We start from the raw sequence: 17,926 nt of genomic DNA on the forward strand, positions 1-17,926 counted from the left end.
TTTGGTTATTATTATTAAAATGATTTTTTAATGAGGTAAAAATAAAAATGTGGGCTTTCCAAGTTCCTAGCACATGTTGAGGTCAGATCCTCTCCGATACCGCAATCGGGAATCTTTTACAATTACTGGATCTGGACCGTTGTTTTAAACTTGGAACGAATCTGAAAGCCCAATATTACTATCCCTGAAAAGCTGGAATCTCAAAACCGTAGAGCATTCATAAAGCTAGGACAAGTCAAGTAGATACTCTCGGCGATTCTGTGGTCAAATAGCAACCACGAAAATCAACCCAATAACATCAAATCACCCGGCCCAATTATCTCCTGACACGTCAGTCCGACACTCCAAGTTGAATTTTATCGGAATGCCATACAAGATTGGGTCGTCTATATTATTCTGGACTGGACGGTCCGTCCGGATTAACAGTACATCAGCTCAGCTCAGCTCCTCTCTTATTCATTAGGATTGTATTACCTAATACCTTACCACTGACACTGACGTATCACAAAATCTATCTAAACCGTTAGATCAGATCTAAAAGGAAATTCCATACTACTGTCGCCATTTCCCACAAGTAGAAAAGTAGAAACAACATCTCCTTCCTCTTTATTCTCAATCGTTTACTAAATACAAAGAACATACAAAGAAATTAGCTCTTTGGACATGATTGCGCTCCAGTCGCTCCTCCAGCCTTGTCCAAGAGCTGCTCGCTTCCAATGGAAGTCACCACCGACACGTGTCCGAATCTTCGCCGTTGCTTCTTCTTCGTCTAAGGTAGATTGGGTGAAGGCCACCGATGCCCAATTCTTCCAAACTGACACCCGCCCCATCATGCTCTTTGATGGTATTTTTCTTTTCCCTTTCATTTTATCATTTCTTATTTACTTTGTTTTTCTTTATTTCCCTTTCCCTTTCCCTTTTTCTTTTCTACTTATTAACTTTTTTATTCTTCTGACAAAATAGGCGTATGCAACCTTTGCAATGGAGGCGTCAGGATTGTCCGAGCCAACGATCCTAATAGGTCTGTTCCTTGCACCTCAATTATTCTGAATACATATTTTTGTTTGTTTTTGCTTTGTATTCTTAAATAGTTTCCCTTCATCAAATTTCTAACAGAAAAATAAGATACGAATCGCTACAGAGTGAATCTGGTAGAAAGCTTTTACAGAGGTCGGGGAGGTCGCCAGATGATATATCCAGTGTTGTCTTAGTTGAAAAGGACAGGTACTATTCATCCGCAAACTTAAATGAACAATGGAGACAGACCCATTAGTTGTGGTTTGGTACCTGACCTGATTCGTACATTGGTACATTCTCTCACCAGCATTTTAATAATAGGTCCTACATAAAGTCCGAGGCAGTGCTAAGAATAATGGAACACCTCGGCTTGCCTTTCCCTCAGTTTGCCTTCATGCTGAAATTGGTTCCTCTGTAAGTTGTAAATTTAGTCCAATTAGGTATTTGCTACAAATCTGTATTGTTTTTTTTTTTTTTTTTTTCTTTCAATTTTTATCTTAATAACTGATTTCATTATGTTATTGATAATCAGGTTTGTGAGGGATTTTGCATATGACAATGTTGCGAACAATCGCTATGAAATATTTGGCCGGTCTGAAACTGAAGCTTGTGAGATATCATAAGTTTTTGTAGTTTTGTGTTTTGCAATACTTTATACAGGGAAACAAAAAGAAGTTCATATTGGTACATTTGTATAGTGACTACTGTGAGTTAGTATAGGTGAATTGTATACTTTATAGGAATTATAAATTATGAATAGCTAATTAATAATCAATTGCCATTTCATCACCATGTATTTCTCTATACCACACTAAGAATCTCATCTCAAAAGCAGGGTTAATTGAATTTCTGGCTCAAAGTGGTGACTCCTTATCTGATAACCCTAGTTAGTTGTACCTTAAAACTTGTGAATCCAACATGTTTGAACTCAGGATTTCTGCAGGGCTAATGTAGCTTCTCAGAATTTGTAAGTTTGTCTTATATATGCCTTGCATAAGCAGTCGTGATATTCAGTTAGACAAGGATATAAATGAAGCTCATACCTTTATATTTGTTTAGTTAGTACTAAGACAGATATACTTAGCTTGTATGCAGGGTCTGCCAAAGTTTCTGGTTTTAGAAATTATCTACTGTTATGCAGTTTCTTTTTGATAAATAAGATAGGGGTCAAGCCCCTAACTTACAATTATATTAATTAGGAAAATATCTACTATTCTGTATTAGAAGATATCTCAATTCTGATACTGGTTGTGCTAGTCAGGTAATATAAATAAGGAGATGGAGTGCGGCATATAGAAATGGAAGCGATTACAGAAACTCTAATTTAAATAATTGTCTAATTATCAAATTTTAAACACTGTTCCATCTGAAAAGCAAGAAGGCCAATAAATTTTGTCTCAAAGAGGTGAATTCAGTTTTGAGTAATACTAATAACATGTACTTGTGCAATTTTTTCTCCATTATAGACGCATTCGAATTTGGCTATTGTCCTTCATAGTTCCCTAACAATTTTATAGGTGGGATGATCTTTCCTTTTGTTGTGCCATGTGCATTCTTAGTACTTGCTAGCACAGTTCTGTTGCCTCCAAACCTTGCAAGATTTATGTCATCAAAGAACAAGCCGGTGCATGGCACAGTGCCAGAGCAGTCTATTTTGATCGCAGTTTTCTTTGCTGAAATTCCATGAATGCCAATGAATTTCACATTACTTATGGCCACTGCATGTTCCTGTGGAATCAGTTTTTTGGAACTGTTAAATGTGTATGCACATGCAAAAATTATCAAAGTACTCATAGCAGAATAAAATAGATTTTAATTTTTTATGTCATCCTCTGTTCTGGAGAAAATTTTAGGAAACTAGTGACTTTTGTAGAGAAAAATAGTTGAGCATTTTCTTACATTATGTGGTTTCATTTTTAATTTCTTCTACTTCATATTATTAAAGAATTAGATTGCTTTTCTTAAAAAAAGCATGGAATGAGGAGACATGCTTACCTGAGGGGCATCAGTGTAAAACTGGTTAATATCTATGGGTGCGCCTACTTGTGTAACATTAATGCGCTCAAATGAAACATCTCTTACAAATCCAGATCCTCCCTATAAGTGAAATATGTGAAAGAAGAAAAAAATTTAAATTTATTAACAAGATAGTTAGATGAGTAAGAAAAGAGACTCTTAGCACATGGCATAGTTTTAGTGTTAGTGTTAGTGTTAGTACCTGCCAAGTCTTAATCCTTACACCGGTCATAGTATTAAAAATATTACAGTCGAAAACATGAACTTTGTCTACTGCTGCACCTACACCTCCTTTTCCAAGGCTCCCTATGCTGTGAAGTTATGATAAACGCACTGAGATTCAAGAAAAATGATTCATAAAAACAACATATAGAAAGCAATGAACATGAATTTTTTGTACCTGATGCCATGGCCAGGCCCACATGTAATTTTCGTAATGTTGACATCTGAGGTTCCTGATGAAATTGCTATGCAATCATCCCCTGTACCAACCGAGATTTTTTTTTTCTTTTTGTAAAGAAATGTACAATATCGATTCTGTCAAAACATACTAAGTTATGTATACTGGTGTATTTACAAAAATAAACAAATAAGTACCAGTTGCAAAGGTGGATCCTGTGATTTCTATATGCTGTGAATTTGATATGTTTATTCCGTCGGTGTTGGGGCTATTGCCCGGTGCAGTTACAGTAATCTGGTCAACTGTAATATTTGTGCAACTGTGAAAAGCCAAGTGCCTTCTGGGGCCGTTTCTCAATTTAATGTATCGCACATCAAGATTGTTACAATTCTCAAAATTTAATAGCTGACAAGAACGGACATAAGAAAAGTTAAAAGAAATCTGGTAAAGAAGAGAAACAGAATGCTATATGTCAGGGGATGAGATAACTTACAAAAGGCCGGATACATTTCTGCCAAAAAAAAATGAAAAATTGATCATCATTAAGTAAAAACATATATTAGAGCATGGAAATATTAGTGAAATAAATGTACAATTGCTTACATATTTTCTGAAACAATTCCACCAAATTGCACCTTGGCCATTGATCATCCCTTGGCCATACACAAAGAGGTTGTTGATGTTGTTGAATGAAATAAAGTTCACTGCCTTATTTGTCCAAATTTTGTTTGGTGCCATGATATTACCATCTATCTGGATTGTCGTAAAAAAATTATTCCAAGATCATTATGATCTCTGATATGGAAAATGGCGTCAAAATGCTTTCTCTGCTTTTTTTTTTTTTCCCTTTACATCCTTTTTTGTGTTAATATATTGAACTCGTTAGTAGCTTTCAATATTTTTTATTTGACTAATTCTCTGATAGCGTAAACTTCAGCATTCAATAAAAATTGATCATAAAATAAAAACTAACTGCTCCATTAAATTACATGTTACCTGGACACTGATAGCAGATTTGCATGGGCCATTGAAGGACGTCGCTCTGCTGATCAAGAAATTCTTTCCTGATGGAATGAGCAATGTTGCCATGCGTTTATCAGCACATGCTGAATTCCATGCCTTCAGCAATGCCTGTTTTAATATTGATCCAAGTAAAGAAACAAATGTAAGAGACGAATCTGTTATCCTAATCTGTTGAGACTGAGAAAGAGAGAAATGATACCGCAGTATCATCTGTTATTCCATCCCCCACAGCTTGATACTCGACTACATTATAACTGGGTCCTGCTGTGGTGAATTTGAGCAAGAATAGAAAGCACAACCAAACTACTTTCCTGATTGACTGTATACAAAAAATATTTGTCAGTAAAAATGTAAAATACGACAATATGAAATTTGGAAATTAGAGTTTATTTCAGTGGTCGAATGATCAAGCACATTTTTGGAATTGATGTATTTGTGTTTTCTTGATGCTGTAATGGTAAAGTTTTTAAGGTAATTTTATTTTGGAAATGCAAAAATTTAAAAAGTGTTACGAGTGATCCGTCAGGCAGACTCAACATCTGAAAATTTTAGCAAAGAAAATTGTAACTTGTAAGTAAAAAAAAAAAAAAAAAACCATAAACATACCATTATCATGCTAACAATAGCCTTGATTTATCTTGCAAATTATGTATGGACTGAAAATTTGCTGATTTATGCTAATGTCAAGAGCAGAATTTCATATATATATATATATATATATATATATAGGTGAGATCATCAATACTATTGTACTCATAGATGTCAATTTATTGGATGTATGCATAATAATTTAGTGTATTTATTGTTTCCCGATATACTGGTCATTGATCTACTGAGTTTTTTTTTTTGAGAGAAGATGTACTGATCAGATATTTAAAGCATATCTACAGAAAATGAATAGTATCCTTTATATTTTGACCAGCAAAGTCTAGAAAGATGTACTTAGTCAATGTTGGTCTAGTAACGGAAACCACAAACCTACTGCTAATTAATTTCCTCAGGAGATACAAATTCATGCCTCAACTTCATAATTTTCGAAAGTTTGGAAAGCTATTTTCTCTATATGAAAAAAAGTATCACTTTTTGGTTCTGCTTTTATATAAATGAATAAGTTAAAAAATCAACATTCCAAAATTGTTTATATCAATGTATTTTTTACAAGCTCTTCATACCAATTTCAAACAAAATCAAAATATTATAATCTTTTATATGTGCATAGAAAAAATAATATACATCATATTTAACAGTTTTATTTTAATATTTGATTTGGATTGTAGGATCAAAATCAAGCAACCAAATTACATGTCGATTTTGTAGGGATTACTTTGTTAATTTGATCCAAACTGCTAAGTTTTGATCAGACGATCTATGTGCAATAATGGCAGCTTGCTGCTATCAGTTTTATGATGAAATCATGATACAAACATAGAAGGTAATGGTTTGATATCATTAATTAAATACATTGCTTTATTATTTCGTTTGCATCTAACAATTAGCTATAGTTTGGAGTTCTGCAATCAATTTTTGGTTTTCAAATTGAAGCTTGTGAGATATTGCAAGCTGTTTCACCGCAACTTCCATCTCAGAAATTCTACTTAAACATGGAAATATAAAGCTTGTATCCCTACATTTCTGTTTATCTGGTAGTAGTATAGAGTTAGTATGTATGAACAATCTTCCGAAGTCTATGTTAGAAATTAATCTTGCTTCTCTAAATTAAAACTTTATTAAGTAGTAGCAAACTGTAACGCCACGGAATTTAAGTAATAAAATTCTATAGCCAAATTAAAATTTCATAAACACTAGAGAATAAAATTTAGGAGACTCATAAATTTCAGATAGACAGCTGGAAATATTTTAATCATATCTCATTCATATTAATTCGGATCTAAATGAAATTTAATACCTGAAAACCTAACTCCAAGATCTACAACATTCGTTTAGAAACTTATCTCAAATTCTGAACATAAAATTCTCCATAAATTTCCAAAGTCAGTAAACAGTGTTGTTTTGGAACTGCAGACCCATGTTGACTATTTTATTAATTCCTCTTCACTGGAAATTCCGATTAAGTTGAAATCAGTTGCGTTCGAACCATAATAAAAAATCCTACCACTCTTGTGTTTTAATTTTTTCCAAATTTCAAACACATAATTCTAATTATTTCAATCTTTGAAAACAAATATTTAAACAGTATTCTGTCATGGACCTAAATCCAAATTTATAATATGTTGACCCACTAAGCCCAAAAATCACAAATCCTCTTCTAAACCTAACCCTATCCTATATAAACCCCCCTCTCCACAGCCACCTCCAACCCTCCTTTCTTTTCCCTTGCCCTAGCTGACACTCCCTCCTTCTCTCTCTCGATCGCTAGGCCGCCGCAGCCACCCGCACCTTCCTCAACCTCTAGGCTGCCACAACTACACTCCACCTGCTCAGCCACCGCCGCAGCCTCTTTTCCCAAACTGCAACCCTTTCTTCTCGGACCCCAAGCCGCCACAGCAGCCTCCAAATCAGATCCGAACCCTTACCCCCCTTGATCTGAATCCCCGCTGGATCCAAACTGATCAGCCAGCTTTCGCATAGAACTGCCACCTGTACGTTCAGTATATGAATGAGACTTCAATACAAGAATTGTAGTGCTCGAAGATACCGACGATTGAGCACTGGATTCACCTCGATCCGAGTTTCCACCACCAAGATCTGGCCAAAACCGTGGCTGCTGTCCGTACTCAAACCAGAAAACCGAGCTGAACCAGTCAGCTGATTTTCACAGGGAACTGCAATCTGTACATTCGGAATCTTAAGTAGAGTGCAAGACAAAAGTTGTAGTTCTCGCAGATACGGATCCGTGAGCACTGGATTCACTCCGATCGGAGTCTTCATCGCTGAGAACTATCCAAAACAGTGACTGTTGCGCGTACTGCTAGCTGCTGATCCGAAAATCCTCACTCCAAATCTGAAATTCTTTTTTCGTTTTGGATCATAGAGAATCCGTAAACTCAAGGTAACTCAAAGATTTAGAACAAATAAATTATTACATTCTATTCAAATAAAATAAAAAACTTTAGGAAATTAGAAAACATGAGTTTGAGTATTATTAAATAGAAGGTATATTTAAAACTTAGGTTCGACTTTTGAATAATTATGAGACGTGAGAAACAATCAAGGAATTGTTAAGCTAACAGGTGTGAGTTTTCTAAACTTTATAAAACTATCTTACTTATCTATTGTCATTCAACTGTTTATTATTATGACATTAGATATATTTAAGTATGTTGTTTTCAAACCATTCGTATAATATGAGTAGAACACAAATGACATGAAATGATATAATTCATACTTTGATCGATGGACTTGCATAAATAGGATATGTTGATCATAGCATGAATTGTATGATTAAATGATTGTGGATGTGCTAAGCTAACAGGTGTGATTAAATGATTCTGGACTTGCACAATTCATGCTATGCTCAACATATTTTCCTTATGCAAGTTCATCGATCAAAGTATGAATTATATTATTTCATGTCATTTATGTTCTACTCACATTATATGAATGGTTCAAAAACAACATGCTTAAATACATCTAATGCCATAATAATAAACAGTTGAATGACAATATATAAGTAAGATAGTTTTATAAAGTTTAGAAAACCTGCACCTGTTAGCTTAGCAATTCCTTAATCGTTTCTCACGTTTCTTAATTCTTCAAAGTCGAATTTAAGTTTTAAACATACTTCTATTTAATAATGCTCAAATTCATGAGTTCTAATTTCTTAAATTTCTTTATTTTATTTGAATAGAATGTAATAGATTCAAAAGTAATTTATTTGTTCTAAATCTTTGAGTTACCTTGAGTTTATGAATTCTCTATAATGCAAAACGAAAGAAGAATTTCAGATTCGGAGTGATGATTTTCGGATCAGCAGCTAGCAGTACGCGCAACAGTCACTGTTTTGGACGGTTCTCGGCAATGGAGACCCTAATTGGGATGAATCCAGTGCTCACGGATCCGTATCTACGAGCACTACAACTTTCGTTTTGCCCTCTCCTTGAGATTCCGGACGTACTGATTGCAGTTCCCTGTGGAAATTGGCTGACTGCTTCAGCTCGGTTTTCTGGTTTGAGTACGGACAGCAGCCACGGTTTTGGTCAGATCTCGGTGGTGGAAACTCAGATCGAGATGAATCCAGTGCTTAATCGTCTGTATCTTCGAGCACTACAATTCTCGTGTTGAAGTCTCATTCAATCATCTGTATCTTTGAGTTTAGTGGACCAACATATTATAAATTCGGATTTGGGCCCATTGACAGAATTCTGTTTTAATGTTTGTCTTCAAAGATTGAAATAATTAGAATTATAGGTTCGAAAGTTAAAACATAAGAGTCGTAGAATTTTCTATTATGGTTCCAACGCCACTGATTTCAACTTAATTGGAATTTCCAGTGAAGAAGAATTAATAAAATAGTCAACAGGGGTCTGCAGTTCCAGAACAACACTGTTTACTGACTTTGGAAATTTATGGAGAATTTTACGTTCATAATTTGGGATAAGTTTCTAAACGAATGTTGTAGATCTTGGAGTTATATTTTCAGGTATTAAATTTCATTTAGATCTGAATTAATATGAATGAGATATGATTAAAATACTAACAGCTGTCTATCTGAAATTTTCAGCTGTCTGTCTGAAATTTAGAAGTGTCCTAATTTGGCTATAGAATTTTATTACTTAAATTCCGTGGCATTACATCTAACATTGAGGCCACCTATATAAAGAAAATGATTATAGAAAACCTAACTACAAAAAAATTCCCAATTCATCACAATTCAGTTTATCTCTTTTACTGAAACCACAGTATTATTGATTTCAACTAGAAGGGCCAATCCCTTTTTGTCAGGCAATTAACAGTATTCTATCCAGATATACACCATTCAATATAAAAAATCATGCAAATTTTTTTGACAACGATATAAGCGGGATGGTTATTCCTTCAGACATGCCATATGCATTCTCAACAGTTGCCGAGACAGTTCTGTTGTCTCCTTCATCACGCGCAAGAGTTACGGTACCAAAGGTCAAGTTTGTGCATGGGACAGCTGCAGAGCATCGTATACAGACTGCCATTTCCTTTGTCGATGTCCCTTGAATGTTCATGAATTTCACATTGCTTATGGCCACTGCATCTTCTTTACTAGCCTTTTTATTTTTATTTTGCGCAAGCCAGGTTGCATGCATAGGCAAGATATACCAAAAAAAAACACACAGCTCTTCAGTTTTTTGAATTACGAAAGGAAAAAAATAATCAAAATTAAATAACAAGGAATTGTGTTCAGGATTAAACAGTTTTGGTTACATGCTTTGTCCATCTGTTCTGGAGAAATTTTTCCGAAAATTGTAAATTTGAGATGGAAGATTAGTTGACAATAACTTTGAATAAAGAAAAGGTTTGCTCTCATTGTTCTTTCATGCTATTATATGATAGAATGATTTTCTCAAAAAGTTTAACAAAACAACGCTAAATTTAACTAAACACGGAGTGATGAACAGAAGTGCTTACCGGACTGCTATAATCAGTGTAAAACTGGTTAATAACAATTGGGGTTGCCACTTGGGTAATGTTGATTCTTTCAAATGTTACATCTTTCACATATCCAGACCCCCCCTATTAGTTAAACAAGCATAAAGTACAATTGAATATTCATACTCAGTAATTGGTTAATAGTGATTAATAAATAATAAGAGCATTCAGTGATAATTTTAACTGTTACCTGCCATGTCTTAATCCTTATGCCGGTCATAGACTGAAAAATATTGCTGTTAAAAACATGGATTTGTTCTACTTCTGCCACTGTGCCACCTCGTCCCAGGCTTCCGATGCTGGCATGGTCATAACAGATTATTATTTTTAGTTCTCTAACAAAATGATCAGTGGCAGAGCTAAGTGGACTGGAGTCGGTCAAATGAGCTCCCCTGAAATTCTAAATTATCTTGTAAATTCTTTATAATTGGTTCAAATTAATTATACAAATATCCTCAGAACTTAGTGTGATCGATCTGTTTGAGCAAATTCAGTCTCTCTGCTACTGAATAATGTGTGTGTGTAACAAGAAAGAAAAAAAACACCTCAAGCATATAAATTAATACCTGATGCCATGGCTGGGTCCACATGTCATATTACTGATGGAAACATTTGAGGTGCCTGATGAAATTGCAATGCAATCATCCCCTGTAACAGTATCATTATTGTCAAATCTAAGTCGAGATGCAGGGTCAAAACATACTGGTTCATGGTTTTCTGTTAATTACAAAAAATTAACAATACAGCACCAATTGCAAATGTTGATCCTGTGATATTTATATTCTGTGAATCTGCTATGTTTATTCCATCTGTGTTGGGGCTATCTCCAGGCGCTGTTATAGTTATCCCCTCAACTGTCAGATGTGTGCACTGATGAAATGCCAAGTGCCTTCTGGGGCCATTCATCAATGTTATATTGCTCAAGGCAAGATTGTTGCAACCATCAAAATCTATTAGCTGAGAAGAACAAACATAAGAATATACAGTGAACAAAATCCGGCTGAAAAGAGTCAAATTAAGTATTATACAATTGGTGTTAAGATATAACTCTTACATAAGGCCGGATGCAGTTCTGCAAAAAGGAAAAAAAAAAAAACCATTATTTTATAATAAGTTTAAATTATAGAATTATTAATTAATTAAACTTTTTTTATAATTGGTGGCTCACATGTTTATTCCAACAATCCCACCAAATTGCGCCTTGGCCGTTGATTGTCCCTTGGCCATACAAGTTGAGGTTATTGATGTTGTAGAATGAAATCCAAGTTATTCCCTCAGTTGTCCAGATTCTGTTAGGTGCTGTTATATTCCCATCAATCTGCAAAAGTTTTGAGAAAAAAACATTTTCTTTTGTCAATATGTAAAGAGTAAGGCTTGGGTGCTATGGATAGCATAAGGACATCCGTGCTACGGCCTCAAAAACATATCGTGTAAACTTTAAACTTCGATTTAAGTAACTCAATAAATTGGTTATATGATAAGCTTGTAGAATACTAATTTTTACTATTTTTGAAATTTTTTGACTATTTTTTTATGATTTATGAAAGATGGCCTAAAAATAAAAGAAAATTGTTAATATTTTAGGCTATTTTTTGCCATCTTTCATAAATCATAAAAAATAGTCAAAAAATTCTCAAAATAGTAAAAATTAGTATCTACAAGATTATTATATAACCAATTTATTGAGCTACTTAAATCAAAGTTTGAAATTTATAAAATATGTTTTTGAGACCGTAGCACCAAGTGTCCGTATGCTATCCATAGCACCCAAGCCTTACTCATATGTAAATTAGCAGTCCTTCAATTTGTGATGTTTCTCAGTTCATTTTCTACTGACAACAGTAAGTTGTTTAAGAAAAGAGATTAAAATGAAAGATAATTATTCTATAAAAAAATTGTCACCTGGAAATTGACGGGAGAATTGCAAGGTCCTCGTAAGGACGTAGCTGTGCCAATCAAGAAATTCTTTCCAGGTGGAACGAACAAGGTTGCGGGGGTTGCATCAGAACATGCAGCATTCCATGCCTTCATGAATGCCTTTTAAAATGACCCAAACAAAAGAACACTAATGTTATGTCATCAAATTATTTGTACATGATCCTAATTAAGGTAAAAGCCTACTTTGTTCAACATTTTATTCTTTTGAGAAAACATGTTAATCAAAATATTTTATATGCTGTTGTGTGCTTTGTCAAGCGGTGTACCTGAGAATCATCTATTGTGCCATCTCCAACAGCTTCATAGTCTACTACATTATATATTCGTCCAGCAGTAGCAAATTTTATCAAGAACAAAAAGTAGAACCCAACTACTGTACCTGCCACCTGTATATAGAAAATATTTTTGTCTACTGACAATAGGAGCTTTGAAATCAACAGATTGTAGTTGATCTTTTTTATACAATCTAGCTATTGATCAAATTCTGTTTATGAATATAAGTCTTTTAAGTTCGTTTTACAACATGCCTAACACATTTAATTAGATCCTTTCATGACTTACAATTTTTGTTTTTTTTTTAGTAAAGATTGAAGGTCATTAAGCCACTATTTAATATCCACAAGTGATTTTTCCATTTAGATTTTCAACATGTGATCTCCCACAGAGGTTATTGTTTTTGTCAGTAGACTAAAAACTAGTTCTTGACTTAAAAATTTGTGTAAATCATCACGTACTAATCCAAAAAAAAAAAAATCAAATACACATACACATACCATGCTGATGATCATCTAACAACGGGTAGTAGATATATTTCGAACAGTGTATACCTCAGGTTTTGCTTGTTAGGTGCTAATGTCCAGAACAGAATATTGATATTTATATATAGATGAGAATTCCTTGATTTTACATAATTCAATATTTCGATGCATGCATGTATACCAGTATATTTGATGTATAATTTGCTGATCCATGTAAATCTCTGAGACGATATTAAAGCAACTCTTTGTTAATTATAAAAATAAAAATACAGCATATCTCTTCTTCATAATTAGATGAGTTGAACAAGAGCAAATAAACATAAACAATAAATTAACGATGGTCCTGTATATGGAACGACTGTATATAGATGGTAGTCAGGATTTTGTCGAGGAAGTCAAACTACGTAAAAATATAAAAGTATACTGTATACAACTAAATAAATAAATACTAAATATATGGTCGATTTTTTGTTAAATAAAATATAAATTGGAAACTAAATCTTAGAAAAAGAAATAAATCAATTTCACAATACACTTAATATCATATCTCCATACACTTTTTATTGACACAAACAATAATAAAAAAAGAAAAGAAATAATAACACTACATTTCAATACTGAAAACAAATAATAATTTTCCATCCCCAACGTTTTCATTTTCTTGCATTTGGTTCTGGAGACAAAATGTGAAAGTTGCTTTTGCGGATTTTTTTTTATTTGTAACATTTTAAAAGTCTCATCGTTATCGGAAAATTTCAGAACAAGAATGCTGTGAAGCAATTTCCCAGAGAAGGATTCACATCAGCACAGTTTTTTTACTTAATCTGGAAACTAGCAATGTTTAATGATGTTGCAAAACCAGCAAATTTTTTCTATTACTGTTGATTCTATATTATTGGAATACAAATAATAAAGAGAATGTGAATAATTTTACATGTTAATTTTGTAGGGATTACTTTTTTAAATTTGATCCAAACTGTTCAATTTTGATTAGACGATCTACATGCAATAAGACAGCTTTCTGCAGCTCTGCTATCATTTTTATGACAGAAAAAGTAACGGTCTGATATCATGAGATATACATATGTTATACATTGCTTAATTATGTTGGTTGAAACTGTATGACATTATTTTAACAATTAGTTTGGAGCTGTGTAATTGATTTTTGGTTCCAAATTGAAGCTTGTGAAATATTGCAAGCTGTATCAGGGCAACTTTCATCTCAAATATTCTACTTAGAAATGGAAATATAAAGCTTGTATCCATAAATTTCTGTTTATCTTGTAGCAGTATAGAGTTAGTAGGTATGAGCAATCTTCCGAAGTCTATCTGTTTATATATGTTAGAAATTAATCTTTACTAGTTCTCTATACTAAAAGTATTCAAATAGTACGTAGCAACCTTTAACATTGAGAGTACCTATATAAAGAAATAATTATAGAGAAGCTAACTACAGGAAATTCCCAATTCATCATATTTCAGTTCATCTCTTTTTACTGAAACCACAATATTATTGATTTTAACTAGAAGGGCAATTCCTTTTTTTTTTCAAGCAATCAACAGTATTCTATCCAAATATACATCATTAAATATAAAAAATCATGCAATTTTTTTTGACAATGATATAAGCGGGATAGTTATTCCTTCAGACATGCCATATGCATTCTCAATAGTTGCTGAGACGGTTCTGTTGTCTCCTTCATCACGCGCAAGAGTTACTGTATCAAATGTCAAGTTTGTGCATGGAACAGCTGCAGAGCATTATATACTGACTGCCATTTCCTTTGTTGACGTCCCTTGAATGTTCATGAATTTCACATTGCTTATGGCCACTGCATCCTGTTTTTTTTTTTTTTTTTGCGCAATGAGGTTGCATGCATAGGTCAGATATACTCAAAACAAAAACACAAAAAACTAAGTAACAAGGAATTATGTTCAGGATTAAACAGCTTTGAGTACATCCTTTGTGCCTCTGTTCTGGAGAAAATTTGCCGAAATTGTAAATTTGAGGTGGAGGATTAGTTGACAAATAACTCAATCCAAGAAAAAAGTTTATTTTTTCTCGTTGTTCTTTTATGCTATTATATAATATAATGATTTTCTCAAAAAGTTTAACAAAACAAAGCTAAACTTAACTACACACAGAGTGATGAACAGAAGTGCTTACGGGACTGCTATAATAAGTGTAAAACTGGTTAATAACAATTGGGGTTGCCACTTGGGTAATGTTGATTCTCTCAAATGTTACATCTTTTACATATCCAGATCCTCCCTGTAGTTAAACAAGCATAAAGAGCAATTTAATATTCACATTCAATAATTGGTTGAGAGTGACTAATAAGAGCATGCTGTGATTAGAACAGATATAAAATAGAGCACATAAATAATTTTTCACTGTTACCTGCCATGTCTTAATTCTTACGCCAGTCATAGACTGAAAAATGTTGCAGTTGAAAACATGGATTTGTTCTACTTCTGCCACTGTACCTCCTCGTCCGAGGCTACCGATGCTGGCATGGTCATAACAAATAATAATTTTTTAAGCATACTAACAAAATGATTAGTGTCAAAGCTAAGTGAACTGTAGTCGGGTCAATTGATCTGCTCAAATTATAAAATTATCTTGTATAAGGTTGATTCTTATCAAAGAAAAATAGGTTTGACTGAGGCTGTTCAAACAAGAATGGGTCAACTCGATAGTAACCCTCTAGCACTTGCGGTTATGGATTTTGAGTTTATCGGAGGAAGTATGGGATTGGTAGTTGGTGAAAAAATAATTTAGATAATTAGTTCAAAATTATAGAAATATCATCAGAAGTTAGTGTGATTGACCCCTTTGAGCAAATTCTGTTTTTCTGCTGCTGAATATGATGTGTGTGTAGTAAGAAAGAAAAAACACCTAAAGCATATAAATTATTACCTGATGCCATGGCTGGGTCCACATGTCATATTACTAATGGAAACATTTGAGGTGCCTGAAGATATTGCAATGGAATCATCCCCTGTAACAGTATCATGATTGTCAAATCTAAGTCAAGATGCAGGGTCAAAACATACTGGTTCATGGTTTTCTGTTAATTTTTTAACAATATGGTACCAATTGCAAATGTCGATCCTGTGATTTTTATATTCTGGGAATCTGCTATGTTTATTCCATCAGTGTTTGGGCTATCTCCAGGTGCTGTTATAGTTATCCCCTTAACCATCAGATGTGTGCACTGGTTAAATGCTAAGTGCCTTCTGAGGGCATTCATCAATGTTATATTGCTCAAGGCAAGATTGTTGCAACCATCAAAATCTATTAGCTCAGAAGAACAAATATAAGAATAGTGAACAAAATCAAGAGACAATTTAGTATTGCACAATTTGTGTTAAGATATAACTCTTACATAAGGCCGGATGCAGTTCTGCAAAAAGAAAAAAGAGAGAAAGAAATAAAAAAAAAATCATAATTTGATAATAAGTTTAAATTATAGAATTATCAATTAATTAAATGTTTTGATAATTGGTGGCTCACATGTTTATTCCAACAATCCCACCAAATTGCGCCTTGGCCGTACACATTGAGGTTATTGATGTTGTAGAATGAAATCCAAGTTATCTCCTCAGTTGTCCAGATTCTATTAGGTGCTGTTATATTCCCATCAATCTGCAAAAGTTTTGACAATTAATATTTCTTGATTGAATTTATCTTTGATGTCTTTTACAATGAAACACATTTTGTTTAAGAAAACCCTTTTTCTTTTGTCAATCAGCAGTCTTTCAAATTGTTGTTGTTTATCTGTTCATTTTCTACTGACAACAGTAAGGTGTTCAATCGAAGGAAAGAGATTAAGAATGAAAGATAATTATTCTATAAAAAAATTGTGACCTGGAAATTGACGGGAGAATTGCAATGTCCTTGTAAGGACGTAGCTGTGCCAATCGAGAAATTCTTTTCCGGTGGAACGAGCAAGGTTGCGGGGATCAATTGTATCGGAACATGCAGCATTCCATGCCTTTATGAATGCCTTTTAAAATGACCCAAACAAACGAACAATAATGCATTGTCAAATTATTTGTACATGATAAAAAAAGTAAAACATACTTAATTTGTTCAATATTTTTTCTTATGAGAAAACATGTTAAATCAAAGGTTTAAATAGCGTTTATTGTGTAATAGCGGAATAGCTAAAAAAAACAATGCTATGCTCATATAGCGTCACAATAGCACGGAATAGCACGCTATATCGTCATAGCTTTTATATGATCCAAATATATTGTAGCATGCTATTTAAAACCTTGTGTTAAACTCATTAGTAGAACCGTATAAGATCAAGGAAAGGTACTTGTCTACCTCTAGTCCAACTTTTTTATTTTTTTCTCAAAAAATACTTCTTTTGTCATGCTTTATTTTTTTATAAATTACAAAAATATGTCTGTGTTTAAAATAATTATGTAACTAGCTATGTCATATTTTAAAATTTTTGTTCACCCATCGTATGTTTTGACCCCGCCTGATTAAACATTTAATATATGTGCGTGTGTTTTCGTGGGTTTGGTCAAGCGGTGTACCTGAGAATCATCTGTTGTTCCATCTCCAACAGCTTGATAGTCTACTACATTATATATTCGTTTAGCAAGAGCAAATTTAATGAAGAACAGAAAGCAGAACCCAACTGCTGTACCTGCCACTAGGGGGTGGCAACGAATCGAACCGAATCGAACTTATTCTAGATTTGAGTTTGGTTTGAATAAGATTCAAAATCGAACCTAGTTTGATTCGTTTCGAACCGAACCCATTTCGAATCAAATTAATTGTGAACTACACATTTTGCGAATCGAACCCGAATCGAATCACGAACTAAATTATTTTTTAGCAACCCTAGTTATACCGGTAGTTTATACATTATTTTTTTCTTGTGGGACAAAATTCACATGGCTTCCTTTTACCGGTATGAAATAAGTATTTTTAAGTTAAAAAATTATTAATGAAAAAATACATCACAACAAATAATCGTAAAAAAAGAATTAAGTACAAGAACTGAAATATGCAGTTAAACAAGTAATCGTACCTCAAGTGCCCACTCGATCAAACCCTCAATCGGATCATCTAATGGAGTGAGAATCCGAAAGGTAGAGAAGGCGGAGGAGAGACGGCCGAAGAGAGAGGAGAGACAGCCGTCTAGGCCGGAGAGAGGAGTGACGACCG

The 17,926-nt window shown here is 33.6% G+C and overlaps 3 protein-coding genes across 4 annotated transcripts; 1 reads left to right on the top strand and 2 right to left on the bottom strand.

The window, feature by feature from the left end:
* The first annotated feature begins 567 nt into the window (after window positions 1–567).
* Window positions 568–1,809, top strand: LOC144568573 (Putative thiol-disulfide oxidoreductase DCC). 2 transcript variants are annotated; one of them, XM_078318941.1, is made up of 5 exons: window positions 580–844; window positions 964–1,021; window positions 1,117–1,224; window positions 1,339–1,431; window positions 1,550–1,809. In XM_078318941.1, the coding sequence occupies exons 1-5, from the start codon at window positions 664–666 to the stop codon at window positions 1,638–1,640; spliced, it is 531 nt and encodes a 176-aa protein (XP_078175067.1). In that variant the 5' UTR covers window positions 580–663; the 3' UTR covers window positions 1,641–1,809. The 2 variants fall into 2 exon arrangements, with proteins under 2 accessions (XP_078175069.1, XP_078175067.1); XM_078318943.1 differs by lacking the exon at window positions 1,339–1,431 and having other exon boundaries at window positions 568–844.
* Window positions 1,810–2,499: 690 nt separating this feature from the next.
* Window positions 2,500–4,913, bottom strand: LOC144568626 (polygalacturonase-2-like). The gene is made up of 7 exons (XM_078318999.1): window positions 4,430–4,913; window positions 4,037–4,186; window positions 3,631–3,874; window positions 3,434–3,515; window positions 3,236–3,344; window positions 3,013–3,114; window positions 2,500–2,745 (listed from the first exon to the last, which is right to left on the bottom strand). The coding sequence occupies exons 1-7, from the start codon at window positions 4,664–4,666 to the stop codon at window positions 2,500–2,502; spliced, it is 1,170 nt and encodes a 389-aa protein (XP_078175125.1). The 5' UTR covers window positions 4,667–4,913.
* A 4,492-nt stretch (window positions 4,914–9,405) lies between these two features.
* On the bottom strand, window positions 9,406–15,989 carry LOC144568627 (exopolygalacturonase-like). Its single transcript, XM_078319000.1, has 13 exons — window positions 15,833–15,989; window positions 15,656–15,737; window positions 15,137–15,245; window positions 14,903–15,007; window positions 12,244–12,363; window positions 11,942–12,076; window positions 11,208–11,357; window positions 11,094–11,111; window positions 10,789–10,996; window positions 10,606–10,687; window positions 10,230–10,338; window positions 10,019–10,123; window positions 9,406–9,657 (listed from the first exon to the last, which is right to left on the bottom strand). The coding sequence occupies exons 1-13, from the start codon at window positions 15,987–15,989 to the stop codon at window positions 9,406–9,408; spliced, it is 1,632 nt and encodes a 543-aa protein (XP_078175126.1).
* Between the last annotated feature and the right edge of the window lie 1,937 nt (window positions 15,990–17,926).

The sequence above is a fragment of the Carex rostrata genome, chromosome 17, assembly GCF_964058835.1.
Source record: "Carex rostrata chromosome 17, lpCarRost1.2, whole genome shotgun sequence".
Lineage (NCBI taxonomy): Eukaryota > Viridiplantae > Streptophyta > Magnoliopsida > Poales > Cyperaceae > Carex > Carex rostrata.